At 42.3% G+C, this 26,319-nt stretch overlaps 1 protein-coding gene across 1 annotated transcript in view; it reads left to right on the forward strand.

The window, feature by feature from the left end:
* Positions 1-26,319, forward strand: part of Itih5 (inter-alpha-trypsin inhibitor heavy chain 5) — a 95,422-nt gene that overhangs the window by 20,689 nt on the left and 48,414 nt on the right. The window contains exons 3-5 of the mRNA XM_021631834.2: positions 8,930-9,093; positions 10,229-10,330; positions 13,742-13,992. Coding sequence (XP_021487509.1) covers positions 8,930-9,093; positions 10,229-10,330; positions 13,742-13,992 — 517 coding nt within the window. The remainder of the gene's footprint in view (positions 1-8,929; positions 9,094-10,228; positions 10,331-13,741; positions 13,993-26,319) is intronic.

The following is a 26,319-nucleotide window of genomic DNA, read 5'->3' on the forward strand; positions in this document are numbered from 1 at the left end:
TATCTACCAAAACAAGATACCTTTGTGTTTCTTGATACAGGGTTTCTCTGTGTAGCCATGGCTGTCCTGGGCTTGCTTCGTAGACCAGGCTGGCCTCAAACTCACAGAGATCCACCTGCCTCTGCCTCCCCGAGTGCTGGGATCACAGGTATGTACCACTGAACCCAGCAAAAAAAAGGTACATTTTATTTAGAGTTATAAACTTCTGTTTAACAAAATTGTAAACTTATTAAGACCATGTCCAAAGGCAAGTGCCATACTTTTAAGCCAAAGTCTTATATGAAAAATCTTAAGAATTTTTTTTTTTTTGCTAACATGCAACTTCAACAACAGTATGGAAACAGTCAGTTCCTTGTTCTGTCTTCGGAGTTTACAGTTTATTGGAGGACCAGTGACTCTCACAACAACCTTCTGACTCAGCAGCAAAGACCATATTATACTTATTATACTTTGGGAGTTCTGTGTTTCCCTGGCTAGCTATCAAATGTCAGTGTGAAGGCTACGTGCAGGAGGGATGTCTCTGGAATCCTGTAAGGGAAGGGCCAGAACTGGGTACCCAGGCTTCCGAAGGTCATCCTGGGTTAATGACCTGGTGAAGTCGAAGGGTAAATGACAAAGAAAGACCCAATTTGATAACATCTTTCTTTTTATGCCTTGTGTTTATAATTTGTAACACTGACCCATTCGAAAAAGATCTTAGCATGGGGTGTACATATATGTGTGTGTACATATAGGTGTGTGCAAGTGTGTGCGTGTGTGTCCATATACATGTGTAGATCAGAGGTTAATGTTGCATGTCTTTTTTCTTTCTCAATTGCTCTCTGCTTTACTTTTGAGGCAGGATCTCTCAGTGAACATGGAGCTCATCAGTTTGGCTAGACTGGCTTGCCAGTGAGTTCCAGGGCTCTTACTAACTCCACTTCCCCAGAGCTGGGATTCGAGGTATATACCACCACGGCTGGCTTTTTAAGTGGCTGCTAGGGAATCTGAATTTGGCTTTTCATAGTTGAGTAGCAAACACCTGGCTTCCCAGCCCCTCAAGGACAGTTTTGATCTGTGGAAATCTAGTTTACAGAACAGGCCACCCAAGCTCCCTGCAGATGTAGAGCAGTAAAGAGTTTGAAATGACAAACAAAAAAGTGACTAAATTCTGCTCAAGGTTAGGCTACACTGAATAGCAAACTCAAATACTGTATATATTATATAGGTACCAGCACCTTCCAAGGGTGTGTAAAACCTTCACGCAAAACCCAGTGGCTTAAAGTAGCTCCCATCTTGCATGATATTGGAGGCAAGGATTAGAGAAGAGATCATCTCATGCTGTAGGCAGAAGTCACTTAGAGGTATCTGTCTAGTAGAGCAGCTGACATAGAGGGTCAGAACAGTTTTCTTCCATGCCACACTTGTCAAGGATGGCTGGAGATCTTACTGTGACCTCTGATGTCGCTGTGTGGCCTCTGAGGAACCTAGGACCTTAGGAACCTAGGAACCTCAGACCTTAAAAAGGAACGTTTCAGGACACCTGGGTAAAAGCCTTGGGCTTTGCTCTGGCCTGGCCTTGTAATTCTCAAATACAACTTCCAGTACGTTCTGCACGTGATGCAAACCACCGGTGTCCAGACCCAATGGGAAATGAAACTTCATCTTACAATGGGAGGAGGAACAAAGGTTTTCAGGGTTAGCAGTAAAAGTGTAATTCCATACAGCATCTTGTATTGTGTGTGCTGGAGCTGGTCTTCATTGACTCTACTGAGAAGGTGTTGAAGGTGGGACCCCTTTTGAGTCTCCCTTCTAGTGGTAGAATAAGGTACATACTGTTGTGGAGTACCATTCATGTTGAATTTTTGTTTGCTTGAGTGCATTTCTGAGCAATTGATTTTGTTGTCAGAGGCTTGTCAGTCATGCAGCAAAAGCCACAATGCCATTCAGGAGGTACCATCTTTCCATCCACACCCCAGAATGTGTTTTTGCCATTTATTTCACTAGTCTATACAGCCAATAATTGAAGCACACAGTGCTTACTGACCCTGTAACATTTATTTTCATATCTGTCTTCCCCATTATTGTACCAACATTTACATCATTTGCCCTGAAGAAAATCTGTAAATAGCCAAGGAGGCAACCATGGCCAGTGGGCTGCTCCTGTCTGCACTTCAGGACATGGATCAACTCAATTACCCTTTTATTTATTTTTTGTTGTTGTTGTACTAACATAGGTATAATGATGCCGTCTTAGCTCTTTTTCAGAATATGGTTCAGTGTCATTGGTTATATCAACTAGCACTACAACCATCTCCAGAACACTTAGCTAAGTGGAAACTCTATACTGTTAATAAACCCCAGTTCCTTTTCTTGACCACATTAGCTATTGCATGTAGCAGCTTCACATAGTACTTGTCTTCCTGTGTCTAGTGTTTTCCATTAGCATTATGGCTTCAAGTGTTACTCTTATTGAAGGGCGTGGCGGGATGGCCTTTCTTTTTCAAGGTGCATAGGTTATAGTTTATCATATACCGTATTTTATCAGTTCATCTGTTGATGGACACGGGCTGCTTCTACCTTGTTATCAACTACACTCCTCTAAATATGGGGGAAACGAATGGCAGCCATTTTTAATCTAGAGAGTATAGGACATACATGAGTAAAATAGGATTGAAATAAGGAAAACCATGCTAAAGTATCTGGAAACGTGGCTACTGGCAGCCTCGGAGCCAGTGAGGCATCTGAGATTGATAAGGCCGGTGGTGAACGGAACACGGATGTGGTCTAGAAGCTGAATCCGAAGAGGCAGCCTCTGTCACTGCGGTAGATAATAGTCCCATGTTCAGATGCCAGACAGAGATGCCCCCAATTTCTCAGCCATTAAATATCTTCTAAACTTGAGCATTTTAAACTACTATGAGTAAAATAATTGAACATCTCCTCCTAAAACATACTAATCAGCAAAGTTGTTTGACCGATTAATATCAGGTTAAACTGTTTTAGTGGCAGACACCAGGACTAGCGAACAGATAGTAAATGTTTAAATTCTCTGTTACAGCAACATAACTCCTTCACTTCTCTGCTATTATATTAGCACAAAGCATCCCTGGATTTTCTGTAAATGAATGGGTTTGTGGCTGTGTTCCACTAAGCATTCATATACAGGAGTGGGTGGTCTACCCACCACAGACTGCCCATCTATGTAGATGAATCACAGGGCAGAGGCCTCTGAAGGGAGTTTGAAATACAATGAAATTAAACACAAAGGATTAATGGATAGTATTGAACTCGGTAGTGAAAATGCAATGCAATACAACCATTTACATGCATGGATATTTTATCTTCGTGCATGTCTGTGTGCCTGAGGTGGCCAGAAGAGGGTGTTGGACCCCCTGGGCCTGGAATAACATAGGTTTTGAGCTTCCGTATGGGTGCCGGAAATTGATCCTGGATCCTCTGGAAGAGCAGAGCAGGCAGTGTTCTTAACTCTGAGCTGTCTCTCTAGCCCTGAGATTTGATCACTATTTTAAAAGAATATTATTTCTTTTTGATTAGGTGTGTATGCATGTGAGTGCTCATGGAAGCCAGAGGTAGCGGATACCCCTGGATCTTGCACTGCAGGTGGCTGTTTGATGCCTGATGTGGGTGCTGAGGCGCAAACCTGGGTCCCTTGGAAGAGGGCTAAGCACTCCTAACCAGTGTGTCCTCAACTTGAAAAGCTTTTGAGACACAGATCAAATTTTAATTAAAGTTATGTTTTTTAGTTAGTTCGCAGTACTTGTTTTATTTTCACCGATTCCTCTTTTTTTTTCTAGAAAGAAAGAAAGGAATCAGAGTAGAACTCTGTACAATGTATCTTTTAGAGAATTTTCTCACAAACTCTCAACACTGCTGTGCACAGTTCTTGCCCATGCCTTCAGATTTGCAGAGAAAAGAACATGTTTAATCATGTTTAATTTAGTAAGAAAACCTGTTCCCAGCAACAATAGAGATCAAAATGAACACTTCATCTCAATTCGTAATTTACTCTGGGGTTCTTGCTTTAAAAGACGGTGAGACACGGACGGATTTTAAGTTTCATGAACGTGACAGGCTATCACACTGTTGAGACCAACATCATTGCCATCTGTCTTCGCCTAATTCTCATTTTTATAAAATGCACTAAAGATCCCTAATAAGATCATTTAACAGAAGCATTTTGTTAAACTACATCTGGAATCTCTTTTGGATCCAAATCACTTCTGGGGAGAGAGACCAGATTGTCATACACGAGTGTTGTGCAATGCAATTGTTTCAGAGCTGGGGCGTGATCTCTTGAACACCAAGGCCGCATTCCTGACTTTTAGCTTACTGTTAGGCTCCATGGATTTCACAAGTGGATGTGATTTTAGTGGCTTATTCGAGCCATCTCCATTCACAGATGCAGGGAGATGCTGCAAGTTACTTTAAAACTTCTAGAATGTGAGTGCTCATCCTTCTTCAGCAGCCTGTTGAGAGAGACTGTTCCAAGCTCCTGGCTCTGTGGGGTTGGAGTGAGGCCGGAGGACTTGCCTTTCTGAAAAGTTCTTAGGGACACTGCTGGTGAGAGGACCGCACCTTAGCAATCACCCTTTTTAGCCCTTAGTGTGGAAACACGGTAACTTTTTATTAGCAAAGTTGACTGTGAACAAATTGAAATGCATATCATACAAATATTAATTTCCCTCAACTAACAGAATAAATTCCAACAGGATTCTGTAAAAGTCTTATTGTATTTGATGAATTGTTTTCTGCTGTAATTTAAAAAATTTTAAATTGTCTTTATATTTGAGTGAGTACAGTGTTTAGTTGACAATGGGCATGGATGGCCAAGCCCTTGTTTTACCCTCTTTACTCAGTTACCTTCCACAGTGTAGGTCATCAGTGTTTTCTACACACTTTCAGGGGCATCTGGATCATAGTTTTTATACAAGCAGAAATCTAACAACACATGCTCCTGTATACTGCCTTAACAATGTAACTTTGAGGTGTACAAACTCAGCCACCTCTCTGTCTCTCTATCCCCTCCCTCCCCTCCTTCCCCACCCCTCCCATCTCTGCTGGCCTTCAGCTTTAGCTTGGGGTCCTCCTAACTCCATCTGCTCAGGTGTAGGAAGGCACCTACAGAACCACAATTAAAACTCCTTGGACCAAACTGGGGACTTTTTCTTCTTTCAGTAAAAATTACTTCAAATGTGCTTCATTTCCCCTGCACTTGGTGCTGGCTTAGTAGAACTTCACTTCCAGCTTGCATCCCAGCTGTCCCGGAGACACACAATATCCTTCCCATCTTCCTGTTTAGTTGTCAGGTTTTTGTTTTTTGTTTTTTGTTTTCAGACACTAAAAACTGGAAGTGCTTTTTTGTTTTGTTTTGTTTTGTTTCATTATTTTTCCATCATAAGCTGATAAAAAGATGAGTATTGTTGACGCCCTTGTATGGAGCACGCCCAAGTTTTCTTTTCCTGTCTGTTGTTTGGCTCAGATCCTTGTCGCCCACCCATCTGTGGGCATTTGACTATATTGCCTTTGCACGCACTGTGAGCCTCTGGAGGCACCCAAATGGCCAGGCCCCCACCCTGAGGACTTCTATCCATGCAACAGCACACTCTAACTACCTTAATGGCTGAATCCAGCCACTGCTCCATAGAGTTAAAGAGCCTTCACTCTGGACTCAAAATACCTCCAATTCCCACTGTAGAAATCTCCTTCCTGGAAATATCCTCTCCTCCCCAAGAAATCCTATATAAATACTGTCTTTTGCTCAGTTCTATGCTGCTTCTTGAAACCCAAGGCAGCCAGCTACCGCCCCCCCCCCCCCCGGTTTCTTCCCTCCCAACAAATCTTTTGTGTGAGGTTTGTTGTACATTGTGACTCTGCGGTATTCCTTGGCTCTGGACTGCCAGGACACCTACAAAGTATCACTTGAGGTTTTTGTTTGTTCGTTTATGTTTGTGTGCTTTTTTCTTGTTCTGATGATTTTGTACAGCGGAAGCCCATGCAACAGCTCCTTTAGAAGGAGTGTGGGACTCACCAACTCACTTTCTCTATCATGGGGCCAATATGCTTGACAATGACATGACAATGACAATTTACTCTAGGTTTTGAAAGAAACCAAGTGGACGAGGGCTGAATTGTCCAAGTTTTGTTTAACAGAAGACAGTATGTTCTTCCCAGAAGAAGGCAGGTCCCCTCAGGGCTCACTGACGGCCTGCTCTGTGTACTCCGTTGCTGCACTGCCCAGCCTCCCTCCCAGAGCTGTGGTCTAGCCCCTCAGCAGGGGTCCTGACTAAAGACATAAGTAGCACACTGACAGTGGCCTTTCTACCCTGGTGCTGTGGAGACAGGAGCAGACAAAATGGCTGCTCCTCTCAGAGCCTCCTCAGAAGGAGCTGTCCATGGTGAACACTCCTGCCTCAACCTGCTGCCATCATGGGAACTGGTAACATTTCGTGCCTCCAAGGCCTACTGCCTCCATGATGACGACAACCTTTCCTGCTTCGGCCTATGGCTGCCATGAGAGCTGCCCAAAATGGCGGCACCTCCTCTCCAGTCTCTTCTGGCTATTCATGCTGCAGGGAAACTCCCTTTGTAAATTTTTAAAACTTTGTATACTTCATAAACTTTGTAACTGTTATAAAGATCATCTCCAGCCCCTTAATAGGACTCACCCCAGGTGATGCTAATTGGAGTTGAAAAGTCTGGACAAACACCCACCAATCCCCGAACAGAAAAGCCCACCGATCCCTGAGCTCCCCAATCTCAGCACTTGAAATCTCACTAATCCTCACTCTGGAAATCCCTGCCCTAGAATGCTCTGCCCCCTAAGAAATTCTATGTAAATGCTGTGTCTGCCTAGTTTCCTGCTACCTTCTCCCAGGAGCAGAGGCAGCCACTCCTAGATTCATCCTTCCTCTCCTGGATTCATCTCTCCAATAAGACTCTTTTAAGAAATTTACTGCTTGCTGTGACTCTCTCATGGAAAGAAGCAAGGAAGAAAATAATGAAGAGAAGAAGAGAAGATGGCTGCAAAGCGGGGCTGAGGCTCCTAAGCCCCTCAGCTCATCTGGGGTTGGAGAAACCCTGTTGTGGGAGCTGCAATGCCCCTGCTGAGAAGGCTTCCTCTCAGAGCTATATGGTTCCTGGGCTCCCATGCCTCAGGAAACCCTTTCATTGGGACATCATCCCACCTCCGAGCTGTGTGGTCCTAGGATTTCTTTCACTGGGGATACTTTCCCCCCCTCACTGCTGTGTGATTCCTGGGATTCTGAGTCCCAGGATACCCTTCCATCTGAGTACCAGGAAGGCCCACTACAACACTCTGGACCAAAGACCAACTGGGAGATTTGAGGATGAAAAGATAGACAAAATCTTTCCCTAGAGATGGTCACACATGATGGTGGCACGTGCAAGCTCCAGGCAACTGGGATTGGGTTCAAGTCCCATCTCTGTGTTTGGAGGGTCACCACCCCCGTGTGTCATCACTAAGTGTTACTTGCTGCTGCCCTCTATAAAGTGAGAAATATGTTGATTCCAAGATCACATGGGATTACGGTCTTGTCTGTCTGCTCGAACAGTCATAATAAAATACCACAATTTGGGTGGCCTTGGTAAGTAAGAATGGTCAGATAAGATGGTGAGGATGAAGGATCTGTGTCAATGTAAGAGGTACTAGAGTGCTCTCTTTCCCTTTTCATCTCTCTCTCTCTCTCTCTCTCTCTCTCTCTCTCTCCATACACACATGCACGCACACTGAAAATTTCATACATATGTACACACATCATGAACTTGGCTATTTACAAGCTGGGATGGGAGCACTGAACAAAAACTGAGCCCCAGCAGACTTTTATTTTAGACTTTCTGTTGTCACCGCCACTCACATCCAGCTGAATAAGGCTTCAACATCTGGATTGGGGGGTGGGGCGGCAGCAGCAATACAATCATCCCATAATACGGTCAGTTGCTCAATCAATTCCTAGAGTTAGGGCATCAGGATTAGTAGTACATGTTCTCATGAAGGCTTCCTCATTTATGGGGGTTTCCTTCCTTATGGGGGTTTCTCTTACCGGCTGTTACCAGATATAGCTAAAAGAAAACCAAAATTTAAAAAAGAGAACAGTTTTCAAGCTTGCATACCAGCTATACTGCCCTTATAAGAAGATCGCTCAGCAGATGAAGAGGTTTTCCTCCAAGCCTGCTGACGTGAGTTCAAACCCCGGGACCCACATGATGGAAGTGGAGAACCAACTTTTACAAGTTGTCCTCTGACCCCCACCTGTGTGATGACATGCGTGCCAGTGCACATATACACATGAAATAAATAATATACTTTTGTGATAAATGTAATTACCACAGACTTAAGATTTTACCCCCTAGTTTTCACATTAGTTCATTACTAATTTATATAATGACTAATTTCAATCATGGAGCTGTGATACAGGTAGGGAAGCCCTTGACTACAGTTTTCTCTGAATGGCTATGAAAATAAACCTGAAAATCTGGGCATTCTGGTGGGCACCATGCTGAAGCTGTGATCAACTAAGTGATCCTGCATTGTGATCTAAAAGTTGTAGCAGAAATAATCTATATTTAAGCATACCTCTAAAATGTCAACAATTTACAGAGCTATTTAATTCTATTTAATTAATACGTCTTTTTGTGAGACTGGAAACCACTGTATTCCCTTATTAAGTTCAGTTTTGAGGAGTTGGCTCTACATCATGAATTGACTATTCAATAAAAGTTGTTTTTACAAGTGAAGTGAGTTAAAATGGAGAATTAAAGACAAAATATAGAAAGGGCGTAGGACTCAAATCCCACTGGTTCTCAAGTTGAGATTGTTTCCCATGTGGGAAAAGACTCAAACTTACCTCAAGTGTTTGGCTCCATTTTCACGAATCACTGAGAAGACCATGCATCTTAACTCCCACAGAAAACCAAGCCCTTGATGGCAGAGTTCTCGGTGAAGTCTACCATCATTTCTCGCTATGCCTTCACCACAGTTTCCTGCAGAATGCTCAACAGAGCTTCCGAAGACCAGGATGCCGAGTTCCAGATGCAGATTCCAGAATCGGCTTTCATTACCAACTTCACCATGTAAGTGATACAGTGGTAAGAGACCAGAGGGTTGTCTGTGGACCGTCAAGGTGAACACGGGAGGGTATGAGGTGCACAGCCCGTTAACTATGAGAATTCATGTCCTATAGGTGGTGGAAGAATCAGAAGGTCGCCTACCTGCTTTCCTTCCTTTCTGTCTCCTCCCTTTCCTCCTTCCTCTCCCCCCTTAATTTCCTAGCTTCTTGCTTTACTTTCTTCTTAACTTTTTTTCTAACATCTTTAGTTCCCTTCCTTTCCTTCCTCCCTCCTTCTCTCTCTCCTCTCATCTATTTTCTTCTTTCATTCATTATTTTCTTCTTCCTATTTTAATTTCCTCCTTCCCCCCTTTCTTTGCTTCTCCCCATCCTTCATGTCCACTCTAGAGCAGGCACTCTTTGAGAGGACTGGTATAATGAAGGAGAATATTTCTCTGTTCCAAACATTCCAGTGAAAGAGAAATAGTCAATAATTAAGTAAATGAATTAGTAAATGAGATTATTTTTTACAGCAGTGAACTCTATGGTATAAAGATTGAGATAAGATTTTGTTTGTGTTTTTTGAGATGAAGTCTTACTATGTAGACCAGGCCAGCTTTGAACTCACCATACCTCATGCCCCAGCCTCCTGAGAGCTAGTACTATGATTATTATTATCATGGCTGGCAAGAAGGGCTCCTTTGTGAGGGGTGTTCAGGGAAGTAGCTTAGAAAGAGCTATGATTAATTTGAGACCTAAACAGTAAGATAGTTTGAAACCTTTGAGATTAGAGCAACTAGATTTCTTTTACTTCTGGTCCAAGAGGTAAAGGGTTATAACCATGGCAGATATTTTGTGTTTGATTTTTGATCTGGGAAATGTACAAGCTGTTTAGTTCCCTGTGGGACTTTGAGATCTTGGGGTTTACTCCTATAGAATTATGGAGGTACCATAATTATGATTTGGGGTGTTGCCCTTTGGTCTTGATGAAAATAGCTTTTCAGTGGAATGAATGCACCAAGGCTGGTGCTGAGACAGGAATGCATTTTATCTGCATACCCAACGGGCACATACAAATATTTTCTGGGGTTGTCATGGCTCTGAGGTCTGTGCTGGAGTTTTTCCTGGAGCTGGTAACACAACTGTGTCTTGCATTTTAGGCTTATAGGAGACAATGTCTATCAGAGTGAAATTACAGAGAAAGAAAAGAAAAGCACTAATAGGATAAAAGAAAAAAGAAACAAAACCACAGATGATAATGAGTAAGTACCAGCTAATTAAGTTAATTAAGCAACTAGGATCCAATTAAAGAAAGCATTATATCCTTTATGTCTTTGTCTATCTGTTCTCTTCCCCAAATATTTTTCATTTTAATCAAAATGATTAATATACATAATTAAAATACAGCAACAAGCACTTATAATAACAAGGAAGGCCTACTGTGCCTACGCCTCAGTCTTACTTTCTGGAATATCTATTTCTGAAAATTTTGTACTGTTATCTTTATAGTTATCTCCTTAACTCTATGGTGTCTCTTGATTTTTTGAAAGGAATAAAACATTATCCACAGACTCTGCTGGGAAGAAAATTTATAATACTTCTCTTTTAAAGCCTAAACTTCATAACGTCAATTTCTTTCTCTATCAGTAGACTAGCCTAGGCTATCTCGGACATCTTATGACATTTTTTTCCACCCTTCCCTCTGCCTCTTTGTAATTGTAGTGCCCACTGTTTGTCATATATAACTTTTTTTTTTTTTTGGAATTGTCAAAATTATTAACATATATAATGTGGCCTGAAATGAAATTGCATTCCTCTAGACTAATAAACAACCTATACTATTATGTATGTGGACAAGTGTGTGCACACACATTTATGGGTGAGTGGAGTGCGTGTGTGTGTCTCTGTGTGTGTGCACTCACTTGTGTGTGCAGGCCAGAGGGTGACTTCAGATACGCTCATCTACCATTCTCTCCTGTAGCTTTCTGAGAAAGGTTTTCTCACTGAACCTTGCTTGCTGTTTTGGTTAGAAGGGTTGGCCAGTGAGAGATCACAGTGACTTCTGTCTCCCCAGCCCTGTATTAGAACTACAGGTGATCCTGGCCTTCCCTGGCTTTCCATCCATACTAGGGATCTGAATCCAAGTCCTCATGTTTGTTCAGCAAGCACTTTACCCCCGAACCATCTTTCCAGTCCCAGCATCTCCCTTGTAATATTGATGTTGGTTGGTGCTATGCAGTACACAAAGATTTTACTTCCCCCTCTACCAGCCCAATTGGAAGGTTTCTTTTCCCTCTGCAGAAAAGTCATTTTAATATCTAGACACAAGGTTGTGAATTTGTAAACCCGATTTTGTTCATTCTTAAAAGGATAAGGTTTAGGGAAAACTAGTTTTCAAAAATGATAGAACTTGGTAGCCTGAAATGCCATCAGTGAGAATGGAAGAGCTCCTTCTGTGTGGAAGACCTGAGTCTTGGGTTCACTCTGATTCTGAAAAGCAAACCAAACCTAGACTGCCAGATAAGGGCTTTTCAGATAAGGATAAACTGCTCCTAACGTTACAGTTCCCAAGGACACAGGACCTTGAGGCATTTCAGTTAAGGTGACATTGAGGGCTTTACACACATCCCTGATTGCTCTGAGCCTGATCACACAATTCTTCACTGAACTTTTACCTTTCCCTTCCCCAAATCCTGTGGTCCCATCCCTTTGGTGAGACGCTGCCTAGGGCCTCTGGCACCATTTAATTTAGTTGGACCATAAGTTCTGGAGTTTCTAATTGCTTTTCTTTTTTCTTAGGAGATAGAATTTAACTTTGTCACTGTTAACATCTACTAAGACACATAGTTTGTTTGAAATGATAACAAAATGAAGAATTATAACTGAGCTTCTGCATGAAATGACATCCAATTACCCTGGATGCCAGACCAACATCAACTACACGATAAATGAAAGATCAGGGTAAATTCTGATTTTGTAGCTGTTAAAACAACGCTGGGTCCTGTCCATGCAATGTACGACTTTTGCATTGTAGATTTGCTATAAAATATTTATTCTGCAATCTCCCTTTTGTTCTGAGTTGATTTTGTTATTTTTTTTTTTACTCCACATCTTCCTCCTCTGTAATGATGTTACCTTTGTTGAAAGTATATTCTGAAGAAACTTTCTCAGCATGAGCACATGCTGAGCAAATTTTCTGTGTGTGGAATTTAAGATAAAAATAGCTTTCCTTCTGAACTTTGAGCTCTTCCTCCAGTGTCTTGTGTAACTAAATCTGGTTTCACTAATGAATGTGATCTAAAACTTCCCATGTTTTCCCATCAGATGTTCTGATGTTTTACTTTAACGGGCTTTGCTGTCGGTTCTTTTCCATTTGATCTGCTTAGTGTGGAGCGAAACCTTTCTGACTTAGTACTTGCATCTCTTTCCAGTTTTCAGAGGGAGTACAGTGAGCCAACTAGCTTAGGGAGGCATCTGTATGTGGACTGGAATAGTCTCCCTGTTTGGTACCTTTTCTAAGGCCCGAATTCAGAGCTTGTAGTCTTGCTGAGTGTCCTCCATACACTCGGAGTCTCTTCTTCTTGCAGCTTCTTCCAGAATGTAGTGGGCTGTAGAATTCTTATTTAAATGGATTTCCTCCCACCCCCACCTACACACACACACACACACACACACACACACACACACACAAGTTTTCTTGGAATGTTCTTGAATGTCTTAACTACTGTGAGTGTTCTGCACTTCAAATCAGACTTGAACCTCAAGTCCTAGAAACATTTCAATAGTTAATAGTTTTATAACTTTCACAGTCATTGTGTTTATTTCCTGATAAACATAATCCCAAGCTGCAAAAATGCAATGTATTAGCAATTTTAAAATTATGTAAAATGGTAGTTTTTTTTTTTTTTTTGTGGCAACACCTGTAATGGGGAAAAAGCTATTCATATCTTGACCAAGTTCACACTTGTAGCAGCTCACCTCCTAATGGGGACTCCTTATCAGATCCTTGGGTCTGTCTCAGCAGAGTTAAGGACATGTAATTCTCTCTGACTCAATATTCTTTGGCCCTTGGTAGTTTGCAAGCAAACCCGACAGAAGCAACTGGAGAGAGGAAAGTTTTATTTTGGCTCATGGTTTCAGAGGATCTTATCCACCATGGTGGTGGTTGCCTCTCAGACTGTGCGATGGGAGTTTGTGGTGGGGCTTCCCACGTGGCAGCGCTGGAGGTGGGCTGAGCTGTTATCTTTCAGGACCTTTCATTGGTGACCTGCTTCCTCTAACTAAGCTCAGAGATTCCACAACTCCTCAAAACAGTGTCATTGTCTGGTGACCAAGTACCCAACACGGGAGCCTGCGAAGGATGGGCACTTCAGGTCAAATCATGACAGTAGCCTTCCTTACTCCAGCGTAGGTCTATACTGCTTCCAAATTGAAAATTAATTTTCATTTTTCTTTTCTTTCCCTTTTTTGTGATACTGGCACCAAACCTGAGGGCTTCCTGCTCTCCAGACAAGCACTCTACCACTGAAGGACACCGATAGCTCGTATTTTTCTTAGCGCTCTCACCTGGCTAGGCCCGACAGTCTGCTTGGCGAGTATGGCAGGTATCCAGGCGCGAACCAGGCTTTCCCTCCCCGGAGCTCACCTGTGGTCCATTTTGTACTTCCTCACAGGGAGAAGGGGACTGACGTCGTCAGAGCCTCTTTGGTGATTCCCAGCAAGGACAAGGCTGCCTTCCTCCTCAGTTATGAAGAGCTCCTGCAGAGGAGGCTGGGCAAGTATGAGCACACCATCAGCGTGCGCCCCCAGCAGCTGGTGGGAAGGCTAACGGTGGAGGTGAACATTCTGGAAAGGTCGGGCCTCACATCCTTGGAAGTGCTGCCTCTTCACAACAGCAGGAAAAGGGGCAGCGGGAAGGCAGAAGGTGAGTCATGAGGCACACCTACTACCTGTGCTCAAAGCTGGGACTCCGGTTTCAGGCTCCACATCTGCAAAGGGTTTGCACGTTAATGAGAATTGGAAGCAAACACAAAGCTTTAAATATTTTTTTTAAAGACCCAGATTCCATCAAGAGATGAATAAGCAATTAAGTTTTTTGACACTGTAACCCCACTATGAGGAATTGACTGTAGGTGAAATTTCTAAAATATTGAGAATATTACCAGACAAATCCTATCACTCTAAATATTTAATGATATAGGAGCAATTAGGAATATTCAAAGATATAAAGTAATTTAGCATGTGATGGAAAAAAAACATATCAGCATGAATAATAATAAATAAGTCAAATACAGTAGGAGACTAGAAAGTTATGTAAAACAATGATTTCATATTAAGAGCATAGGGCTATGGGTGGCTTTTATAAAAATTTATCTTTTTTTAGTGTTGAATGGGCTTGAACCCAAGGCTTTGAAAATGTTAATTAACTACAAGAAAACCCACAGAGCCAATCAACCTGGGCTCCCAGTGGCTCTCAGAGACTGAACGGCCAACCAGGGAGTTTTCATGGGCCTAACCTAGGCTCTCCACATTTATATAGCTGGGACTTGTAATCATGTGAGCAGGAGCTGTCTTTGACTCCGTTGCTGGATTTTGGGACCCTTTCTCCCTACTGGCTTGTCTTGTCTAGCCTTCTTAGGGGAGGAGGTGCCTAGTCTTACTGCACTTGGTATACCATTTCTGGTAGATATTCATGGGAGACCTGATTTTTTCTGAAGATAAGGATCTTTTCTGAAGATCTTATCTGTGGATGAGGGTGGGAAAGAAAGGAGGTAGGGTGAGGGTCTGGGAGGAGGGGGGGAAGGGAAAATTGCAGTTGGGATGTAAAAAAAAAAGTTAAAGAAATGTTTATTCAATGTAAAAAATCGTAGTCAAGAGCTCTGCCATTGAGCTATTCTCCTAGCTGCGCGCCATCCCAACCTTCTTTTAAATATTCAACAATCTTACAGTCTTTCCATGGTTAAATAAAGAAAAATGTGTTTGGAGACAGCCCGGTGCCTCTCACCTATAATCCCAGCTGCTTGGGAGGGTGAAGTAGGAGATTTGAAAACTTAAACTGAACTATACAGGCTACGCTGGACAACACAGTGAGACTTTCAAAGTGAAGAGGCAGAGAGCAGCTAGAGCCCAGAGAAACAGGTCCAAGTGTGATTCAAGTGGGGTCCAAGGCTCAATACTCAGTACTTAAAAAACCCTGATCTATAGATGATTTAAAACAGACATTTTTAAGTAGTAGAAGAAAAATTCAGGTTTTTCTTAAATTCTGAATTTTTAGAAACATTTAACTTACTGAAGTGATTATGAAAGATTTAAGGTGGTATGTGAAAAACCCTACCACTGGAGAAGCTCCATCTACAGTCTATATATTTATGTATATATTTTCCTTTCATTGAAAATAGATTTTCCCCCCTCATAATAAATCTCAATTATAATTTTCCCTTCCTCTACTCCTCCCAGGTCATTCCTACCTGCCCTCCCATCCAGACCCACTCTCTTGCTAGCTCTCATCACAAAACAAACAGGCTTCTATAGGATAGCAATAAAATATAATATAATGAGACAAAACAAAAACTTACACGTTAGAATTGGATAAAACTCACAAACAGAAGGAAAAGAGCCCAAGAAACTTAAGTTTTAAGAAACAGAGAGCCACATATTCCTACATTCAGGGATAAAAGAGGTCTATTTTTAATCAGTATTTTCCAAGTAATAGTTTGTACTGAACGCTTACATGTGTCTGTCTCCGTGCTTAGCATGAGAACAACTGAATGTCAGACCCAATCAAATAATAAGATAACCATATTCAAACATCACACCAAGGTTGGAGTGACAAAATTTCAGGCAACTGTGACCTTGAGAACAAGGGAAAGGTAACTGCACAGGCAAAAGTACAGAATCTGAATTAAGTACCTGTGTCTGCCAGGAGTGTCCAGAGCAGACACGTGCCAACAACAGAAACTGACCTTGACCTAACCTGTTGTCAAGGTGCATGACCTTGACCAAGAAATGCAGGAAACACAACCCTTCACTCTCATGTCCTGTGGGTGGTAATTACATGGCTCGTAAATTTTTGTTTCGCTGTTGGTATAAACTGGAAGGAAATTATTGCAATGGCATCAAATGGAGCTCCCACATCCTGCGGCAGGCGCAGAGGCTATCCCAGGGTGACTGTGCAGCACCGTTGTAAGGAATCCTTCAGCGCAGACTGAGAGCTGAATAATTACGGTTCTATTATTATCATTACTTATGCTGCTTATATTTATTCTTTTTCTCTAGAAATCACAAAATGTATTAGTGCCTTTATAGGTAGGTCTGTCTCCAATCAACCTCTGTCTCTTTGCAGGATCTAATTTAATGCCTCTTAAACATTACATACCAGCAGTACAGCAGCTTCGAATTAGAGGATAAAAGCAAAGACACACAAAGAATGGAGAATGCTTTCAAGTTTAATATCTCACTAATATTCACTTTAGGGGGAAACTTCTGTAGCCTTAACTGTGGAGAAGATGTATTATCCAGAGGAAGAAGGTTCCCAGAATTGGCGGGGTCTTCTAGTCCGTGGAGCTTGTGTGCAGTGTGCCTGCCATGAATACACAGGGTCAGTGAATGTGTTCTTAGAATGAACTGGAGGCAACTGAAGTGCATGCTTTGCCTCATTTTCAAAGCCTCTGTAGCACCTCAGACACGGAGTTGTGTGACTGTCAGTCAAACCATTGCTTATTTTTATATTTGGGGTTTGTTAGTATCTCCAAGGAATGTTTCCAGGCCGGTTTATTTTTCCAAGCTCTTTGTAGTAAAGCAGATCCTCAGTCTTCCAGAACATGGAGCTTTCACAGGGGTGTCCTACAGCCCAGTGCAGGGGTCAGACTTGCTCACTGCCATTCCCTGTTGGCTTTTCCAGCTCAGCTGTTGTTGTTCCTGAGAATGTTGACCCCATCAGCAAGGAGAACAGGATGTTGTGGTTTTGTCTGGACACCCTTGTGTATTTCCAAAATAAATCCAGGGTAGAGATCAAACTAGATTCAGGCTTGCACCAGCACGTGAGCTGGGCCTGAGAGAACACAGCCAAAGGCCGGGTGTTCATTTCTCAGTTAGGCCATCTGTGATTAAGAAGTCACATACCTACAATTTATCTAAACGAGTCTCTGACCTATGGCTTCATTTCATCTTTTTAAAAAATTAATTTATTTATGCTTTAGATTAGGACACAAATCCCTGTTTATCATGGCATCTTCATATACATGTGTCATTAGACTTCACTCTCATTTATTCCTTCTCCATCATACCCCTCCCTCATTCTTGCTGGCTTCGTTCTGTCTATCAAGCTAGTCTCCCTTTCTCCTTTCTTCCCTAAAGTATTCTATTGCTCTCTGTACTTTGTGGCTCTGTTAGGATCTCTTTCTTCCATCCCATGATTCCCTCTCCAGTTTCATGTCTTATATGCATATCTGTAAACATACACTCAAATGTATATAGATACACATATGATTTTTAAAGCTAGGTTTTGCATGGAAGAAATGACGTGCTGATTGATCTTGCTGAGTCTGGCTTATTTAATTTAGTAGCATGATTTCTATTTGTGGTGGTCTTGAGGGATGAATCTTGCCTAAGTGTCAATTTAGGTACTAGACGGAGGATGTTGCCTCTGTCTAGTACCTGAAGTTTTGTCTCATTTAGTCTTTATAACAACTTTATTAGGCTTGTTTTCTTTTTGAAGAAGAAAGCCTCACAGATGTTCTTTGACAAAACTTTTCCTGGAGTGTTGCAACATACATGTCCACTCACCCCAGATAAGGAACCCATGACAGATCAAAGTATGGAGACCACCAAAGTCTACTTTGGTGAACCAGTGGATTTTACTGGGGTTACTTACAGGAATGTGGGTAAAGGTTTACTTACAAGAGTAAAGACAGCTGCATCACCGAAGCCCACCCTGGCATGGTTGACAATTCGCAAAAGCTGGGAAACCTGGATCACACCACACAGCCAGCAGGCAGCCCTACAAGTTGGAGAGTTTCCTCTCAAGAAGCTTCATTTGGTCTAAACTTACTCTTCCTGGCAAGCCAGCCTGGTGGGAGAGCCTTCTTTTGCAGCTCAGCTTGTCTTTGCAGCTTTGCTCTGCTTACTTTGGCAGGGAAGGCCCTAGTATATCTGGTCAGTTTCAGGAACTTCCTGAAGCTCTTTGGAGTTATTTACCTTAAGGAACTTTTCTCAGAATGAAATGTTTTGATCTCGAAGGAAACTATTACATAACACTGAAATTCAGAAATATATATATATATACAGTCTCATATTTAATTATTAATAGAAAAAACTAAGTATAGATCTGACTCCAAGTTCATGCTCTTAACCATTGTACATAGCACTTTTTCTTTAAATGGAAGAGTGCATGCTACGGAGAGTAGGAATTAAAATTTAAAGTGTCTTCCTAGTTAAATTGAACTATAAGGATCAGAGAGATGGCTCATCAGTTAAGTGTATTCACTGCCTGCTTTTACAGAGGGTGTGGGTTCAATTCCCAGCACCCACAATGGTTGGCTCATAAGCACCTGAAACTCCAGGTCTGGGAATCCAACATTGCCTTGTGGCCACCACAGGCACTGCACACCCACAGTGCACATACATACATTGGGTACTCAGACACAAGTAAAATGAAAGAAAGAAACATAAAGACCAAAACATAAAGCCTGGAAGCAGCATCCAGCAGTTAACTTGTCTGGTGAATCAGAACTGAACCCATATCTGTTTTATTCTGGTTCACTACAGTGTTTTAAAATGAACATTTTCTATTGTAGCTCGGAGTACAAAGATTACAAAAAAAAAAAAAAAGAAGAAGAAGAAGAATATAGTAAGTGAACTCGTAACAGTTTTGTCTGTTGTTTATTATACATAACTGTGTGTTCTACTTCTGAGCAGCTGGCAGTGTGTTAGTTATCTATGAGCATCAGCATAAGCTATGAACTACAGTAGCCTTTTAGATGAATGATCACAGACCAAGCCTCTCTAGGTGATATGGGTTTTTCAGCCTTGTCGTAATGTTTACAGAGCCACTGCCACATATGTGCACGCTTCGTTATTGTTATGCAGCACATGTCAGTGTATGAGATGAAACCTTTCTTGGGACATGGCTAGCTGGGATAAATGCTGTTCCAGAGGTGAACTGAGCACATATTTCAAACATGTATTTGTTCAGGGCTCTCTATTCAGTTCTCCCTGTGTGAGGATTAATCATTGTCCTCAACTTGACTGGATTTAGAATCACCTTGGAAACCCCCTCTGTGTTTATCTATAAGGATGTTTCCATTAAAAGTTGAACCAAGTAGGGAAGATTCACTTTGAACGTGAGTAGTACTATCCTCTGGGCCAGGGCCCTATACTGAATGGGGGGGAGGGAAGAGAGAGAGAGAGAGAGAGAGAGAGAGAGAGAGAGAGAGAGAGAAGAGAGAGAGAGGCTGAGTTCCAACATTTGTCTCCCTCTGCTTCCTCAATTTACACAATTACTTTTCTATGGCTGTGGAGTCTCCATGATCAAGGCAACTTATATAAGAAAATATTTATTGGGACTCATGGTTCCAGAGGTCTAGAGTTTATGATCTTGGCAGGGAGTATGCCCATGGGCAGGCAGGCATGGCACTGGAGCGGAAGCTAAATTGGGATGCAGAGAAAGAGAAGCTACCTGGGAATGGCATGGGCTTCTGAAACCTCAACGCCCACTCCAGGTACACACAGGCCACGCCTCCTGATTCTTGCTAAACAGTTCCATCAGCTGTAGACCATGCATTCAAATGTGCAAGCCTATGGCTTACATCCTATTTCTACCACAGTGGCCAACCATTTCATTTTCCTGATGTCCTGACTCCCCAGCCATAATGGATTGTACCTCAGACTGTAAGATAAAACAAAATTTTCTTTTCTTAAGTCGCTTTCATGGAGTATTTTCTCATTGAAATGAGAGAAATAATTAACACACCATGCTTATACTTTTATCTCATAAACAGCCTTCTCACAGCCTTCTCATAGCACTTAGCCTTCAGCTTTTACCAGGATTTCTCCATGACCATCTTTCTCTTTCTACTTTGTTTATTTCATTGATGAGCCAAGGTTGGCTTCAAACTCATGATCCTCCTCCACCAGCCTCCCCCTTGTGCTGGGTTTACAGGTAAGCCTCACCCATGTCCAGCTCATTTCTTTTTATTGAGGTTTAATTCCACACTATAAAGCTTACCTTAAGGATACAGTTCATTGCATTTGAGTGTTTTCAGGGTTCTGCAGCCCTCACCGCAATCTCATTTTAGAGCACTTGCATCACTCTCTAAATATCATCTTAGCACTAGGTACCCACTAATTTACTCGGTGTCCTGTAGATATCAGGCAGATGTCTTCAAAACTACACCGTCGTTCTCATACTTAGCAAAGGCTTGGAGGCAATGCTGTGGGCTTCCTGTTAGAATTTTGGGACATCACCATGTGAAGATTTTGACTGATGGGAGCAGCTTTCAAATGAGGCAACATCATTTTTGGACTTCTGGGACCCTCACAATATTCTTAGATCCCTTTCAAAAACTTACGTGTTCACAATTTCATGCATGTCTACTGTACTCTCATCACATTCCCTCCTGCTCGCAGCCCCCGCTCCTGGTGATAGCCTTCTTCTTCCTGACTTTAGAGCTTTATTAAAATGTGTGTTGTTCACCTTCTCAACAATAGGCTTTTTACTACTGGATTCAGGCTCACATGCCTCAGAGAAATCTCTCGCCATCCCAGCATTGACTCCTCCCCCCAGGCATCAGAGAGAGACAGAGAAGCAAAAGATCTGAGATGTTAGGACTTGATGTGAAACTATGATTCAGTTGTCTCACCCCTTCCCAAAGCTTCCCATACTATTTCGGCCTTTAATTGGTCCCCAAACTGAGCTTATGTAGAAAGAAGGGAACCACTAGATCACAGCTCCATTCCCCTTTGTATTGGAAGGTGAAGCTATTGACATGTCTTTTTGAGAAGCAGGTAGTGACCAGTCACTCACTGTGATATAAGATCTAGGTTATCTGATTGGGGACCAGTACAGTGTTGTATGTTCAGAAGGGCGGAATCCAATCTATCCTTAAAACTGTATATATGTTTTCCTTGAAGGCCTTAGCATCTGACTTTATCTTTTGCTATCAGGGCTCTTGAGATTATATTTTCAGTCCCCTGCCTGGAATGGAATGGAAGTTCAGGAAGTTTGTTCAATAAATAAAGGAAGAAATAGCTTTGTAACTAAGAGCTGTTAACTGTTCTTAACAGTTTACTGCTTTAGTTTTGCCAGGTCTTGGTCTAGTTCTCCTTTTGTGATGATGGAGATATTAGAGGGAAGACTTAATAACTACCCATTTTTGTTCTAGGAGACATTGATTTTTAAAAAAAGAAAAAGAAAAAAATCAATATTATACCTCTCTTTGATAGGGCTGATGGGTGAAATTTTGATGCCAGCTTACATTGAATTGTGGGAAAACCACAAATGTTGCCACACAACGTTCTGGACATACTAAAGGCTATTGGTGATTTGTTTAAAATTCAAGTGGAAGCGGACATCCTGTATTTTGATTTTCTAGATCCGTCAAGTGTCCGTTACTAAAGGGCTGCATTGTGACTCTCAGCACAAAGCCCCCAGTTCGGCATTCTTCCCTGGATCCGGCTGCCTTTCAGCAGCTGGAAGGGCAGAGCCCTGTTTGGCCTTGGTGAAACCTCCAAACTTCTGCCAGCAAAACAAGCAATTGTTAACGTGAAATTTTTCAGTGTTGTTTAGCTCAGAAGTGACTCAGGTGTGACTCATTTGGCTCCAGAGCTGGTCTTGTTTTGCTTCTTCATACTGGCATGGAAGCCCGTTTTCCCTTCCTTGTTCTGATGGTTGCGGCCATCTGTGAACCACATACTTGGATATGAGTGTAACCGGCCTTCTCTCTTTAGTTGGATAGTGGGAAGTAGCCCGTTCTTCCTGTAGGGCCTCACTTTCTGGCTGTTTGTTTCTTTGATTCTCCTAGTGTGTGAGGTGGATATCACTGTGTGAACGAACCTGTCACCCACAGCTGTGGCTAAAATCGGAGAGTCACTGGCTACGTCCATTCACAGACATCCAAGATCAGCCTCTTCATTTCTCTTAGAAGGCTGCATTGTCTACCTCCCCATGGATCTGATAATCCCCTTCATGTTAAGTGTTCAATATGTATGTGCTTTGTCCACATTCAAATATGGAAAACTGAGACTCAGTAAAATATTATTTGAGGGAGGAAGAAACTAGAAGTAGTGAAGAGAGTAAACTTGTTCAGAAATTTGAGCAAACACCCTTTAACTATAAAAAAGTAGACCTCTTGAATGGTACATTTTCATTATTATTTTGTGCTGTATGATGCTATCATGCTTACATAATGCTTTCTCAAAAACAAAAACAAAAAAAAGCAAACCCACACCAACTGTATTAGTTACTTTTCTGTAACTGCTGAGGCCAGTGAAGATGCAGTGTAAGGAGTGAAGGACTTATTCTGGCTTGCCCTTCAAGGGGATCCAGTCCTTTGTGGTGGAGAAGCTGTGGAGACATGCGTGTCGAGCAGCGATCACATTGCATTTGCAATCAGAAGCAGAGGGCCGATGCTCAGCTTGTGTCATCCTTTGTGCTCTGAGAGGCCATCGCTGTGAGCAGGGCTGCTCACTGATGGGTCTCCTCACATCAGTTAGCACACTGTGGATTCAGCCTCACACACATGCCCAGAAGTATGTCTCCTAGGTGATTCTTAGCCAGTGAGGGTGACAATCAATAGTAGCCATCTGTCAAACAGGTGAGAAAAATTATTTAAAAAAAAAACTTAATTAGAGATTTGTAAAATGTAACCAATTTCTTCTCATTGCCTATGCTTTATTAATTTTTTATTTCAATACTCAGCAGATCTGAATGACTTTTGTTTTTATTGAGACCATCAAATTGTAGCTGCCCAATTAGTCACAGCAGTTTTGACTGCCCTAAATTTAACAAAGGGTCTTATCAGCTCCCAGGTGAGGCATTTCTATAAACAAACCACACCATCTAGTCTCTTTTCAAGGGAAATGAACAGGCAGTGTTTTTTGTAGAAATCCTTTTGTAAAAGCCCCTAGGTATTGGCAGCTTTGGGGTTGATGGTAGCCAAACCCAAATCCCACAGGAAACAGAATCCAGGAAATCCCTCTGCTCATCCCATCTCAGGGCTGTAAACTTCCAGCCAGTGTCCTTCAGCGTGGTCCTTTGACTCCTACATATTTTCACCTTTAGACATTTTATACAGTAGTCAGCAAGCTCTCCCCACCCCCAAGCATTTGTGGTTGTCTGAAAGAATGTCTATTTGTGAATAGCACCCATGGTCTAACATAAAGCCAAGACTGTAATTTTGTGACCCCTGAACCTTGCTCTCTCAATATATAAAACAATATACAATATACATTATGTTTATAGACAGAATGTGTGTTTTGTCTTTACAGGAATCAAATAGATGAATATGTAACAGCATTAAAAATATTAATTTCTATAGCAACTTAACTTTAGTTATGAGTCCTCAGTTCAGAAAAAAATTATGCAAAGTATACATGCAATGATATTAAAATTCTGCACATCCTTTCAGGGTGCTCTCTGGCATCAGCTAACTCCATTGCACTTTATAAAAACTATTCTTCATGTAGACACTCTTAAATTCCAGCTCAGGAATGTTCATAAGGACGCGCCAGACCTTTCCAAATTATTGTTTTACCACACTCTTGGTGGAGTAGAGAAATCTGTGATTCCAAATGAAGACTACTTGTCACCGTAAAACAGTTTTTCCCCCCTAAGTTGTCTTTTATAATAGACAGAGTACAGGAAATGACTCCATAAGAAAGGCAGGGGACCGTGATGGTTAAGCTTTGTTATCAGCTTGACTGGATTTAGAATCACCCAAGAAACACACCTCTGGGCATGTCTGTGATGGTGCTTCCAGAGACATTCCGTTGAGGACCAAAGGCCAAGCCTGAGTGTGGGCAGCATGGTCCATTGGGCTGTGGTTTGGCCAATCAAAGGGAGAAAAGCAGAAAGTTGATATAATGTGACCATCTGCTTCCTGTCCTCGGCCAGAAATCCCCTGCTGTGATGGACTGTACTCTACCACTGTGAGCCCAAACAAAACCTTCCCTCCCTAAGTTGCTGCTGTCAGTTATCTTGTCACAGTAACTAGAAAACTAATGAATACATGGAAGATTATGTATTGAGCAAGTATTATGTACCAGGCGCCATGATCAACCCCTTCCTTATGTGATCTCACTAAGTCCTAGCAATGATGCTTATGGTGGTGGTGCTTCAATTTTCAGCTGTAGAACTGGAACGTTGAGCCAATCATACAGAGTCTGTGAAATGTTATAGCAGGCAGACTTTCTTTGCTATTACCTGTCTTCCGCGGGCAATACTGACTTCTGCTTGTGAATCCTGAGAGTTGCACAGGAGGACAGCCTTGGCCTGAGAGAAGGAGTCCGTGTGTACAGAGAGCAGCTGGTAAATGTTCTTAGGGGAAGTGACAAGATACAGTGTCCTTGACGGGAGTGGCTGCCACAGTTCACTCCTTCCCCTTAACGGAGTGAGCTGAAAACAATGAGGAGGAAAAAAAGCAAGGCTCTTATTAGACAAGTATGGCAGTCACTTCCTTCTTCTGGTCAGCATGCAAACTCTTCCTTTGAAGTATCCGTTGTCTTTAGAGCCTGGTGCAGGGCCCAGCGAACATAATCACTGTGTTTATGAAGTACTGTGTGAATACTGTCAGCAATATGGGCCCCAGTTCAGAACAAGGAAAAGTTAATAGCCTTATATACTATTATTTTGCTATGGAGTTTAGGTGAGTCGCTGAAAGTCTGTATTAATAGAATTACCAGATTTCCCCTTCCTCTAACATGTAGGAGTTTATTTTCCCTTTTCTTGAGTGTGTGTTTGTGTGTGTCACCTTTGTTTGTGCATGTGAAGGCCATAGGTCTACTCTTCTATTGCTGTATAAGTTTTTAAAAAGGTAGAATTTCTCGTTGAACCTGGAACTCACTGGTTGACTAGGGTGGCTAGCCAGAGGACCCTGGAATCTCCCTGTCTCCACCTCTCGGCACTGGAATTACAGACACTCATCCATCTTCCTCCGTGGGTGCTGAGTATCTGCAGTCAGGCCTTCACCCTCTGCACATTATCTTCTCATCCCAGAACATTTTAATTTTCTAGGGATACGGGCAGGCGAGTCGGGTCAGGGTATGAAAGAGCGAGCTTGCGATCTTATCCTGACAATCTGGGTTTGATTCCCGGAGCCCAAGGTCGAAGGGAAGCACTGACCCTGAAAGCTGTCCCCTGATCGCATGCATGCCATGGCATATCTGTGTGCCCACGGACACTAACAGTTCTTTTAAAGATGCTGTTCTTAAATTGTTCCCCGTTGTAGTAGAAAGTCTGCTGGGACACTACTGTGTGACCCTTAGTGGGTGGAAGACAGCATTGGGAATGAGGCTTCTTGGTGAAGAACCAAACGGAAAATCCACCCCCTCGTTGGGAATGTGAAATAAGCCCATTTATATGAAACTCATGAATTTTCATCACGAATGAAACACCAGAGGTCAATAGGCAACAAAAATTATACACATCCTTTCTTGTGGTCTGTATCAAAGAACCTAGTCAAATAAATCATAAAGAAAGAAATTATACTTTTTAAATTCCCAGGGCCTTCATTTTGTGATGAGTGTATTAGGTTGGGGCACTTGTTTTTTTTTTTTTTTTTAAAGGCATTTTTATGAGAGAGACTTGGAGGAAGATAAAGTGGGTGTGGGCATGCTTGGTAGTCTAAAGAGAATGTATCCGGCTGTTGTGGAATGTTGGGGAAAGTGTACTTACACACAACAAACGCCATGACTATGTTCTGCATGTAAGGCATGAGGTCAGGGTGACAGGCATAGCCCTATTTTCTGCTGTCACACACCATGCTCATCCACAGAGTTTCTGGGAAGGGTCTGAGAGTTGACGTGTCTAGGAGGTCCCAGGTGCTGCTGCTGCCGCTCTAATAACACTATCTATCCTGTAGGTGGCTTTTCCAGGGTGTGCCGGCCTGTCTAACCAAGTGAGGGGTGACAGCTGCTGGTGCCTCCAAAACAATCCTCTTCAGTTTAACTGATGTGGCATTGCAAGTGCTTCCCAGTAACTCTACCCCTGCTCTCAATCCTGCCAGCTGGAACTTTGCTCGATACCCCTAATCCCCAG

The sequence above is a fragment of the Meriones unguiculatus genome, chromosome 19 (genome assembly GCF_030254825.1).
Source record: "Meriones unguiculatus strain TT.TT164.6M chromosome 19, Bangor_MerUng_6.1, whole genome shotgun sequence".
Taxonomy (NCBI): Eukaryota; Metazoa; Chordata; class Mammalia; order Rodentia; family Muridae; genus Meriones; species Meriones unguiculatus.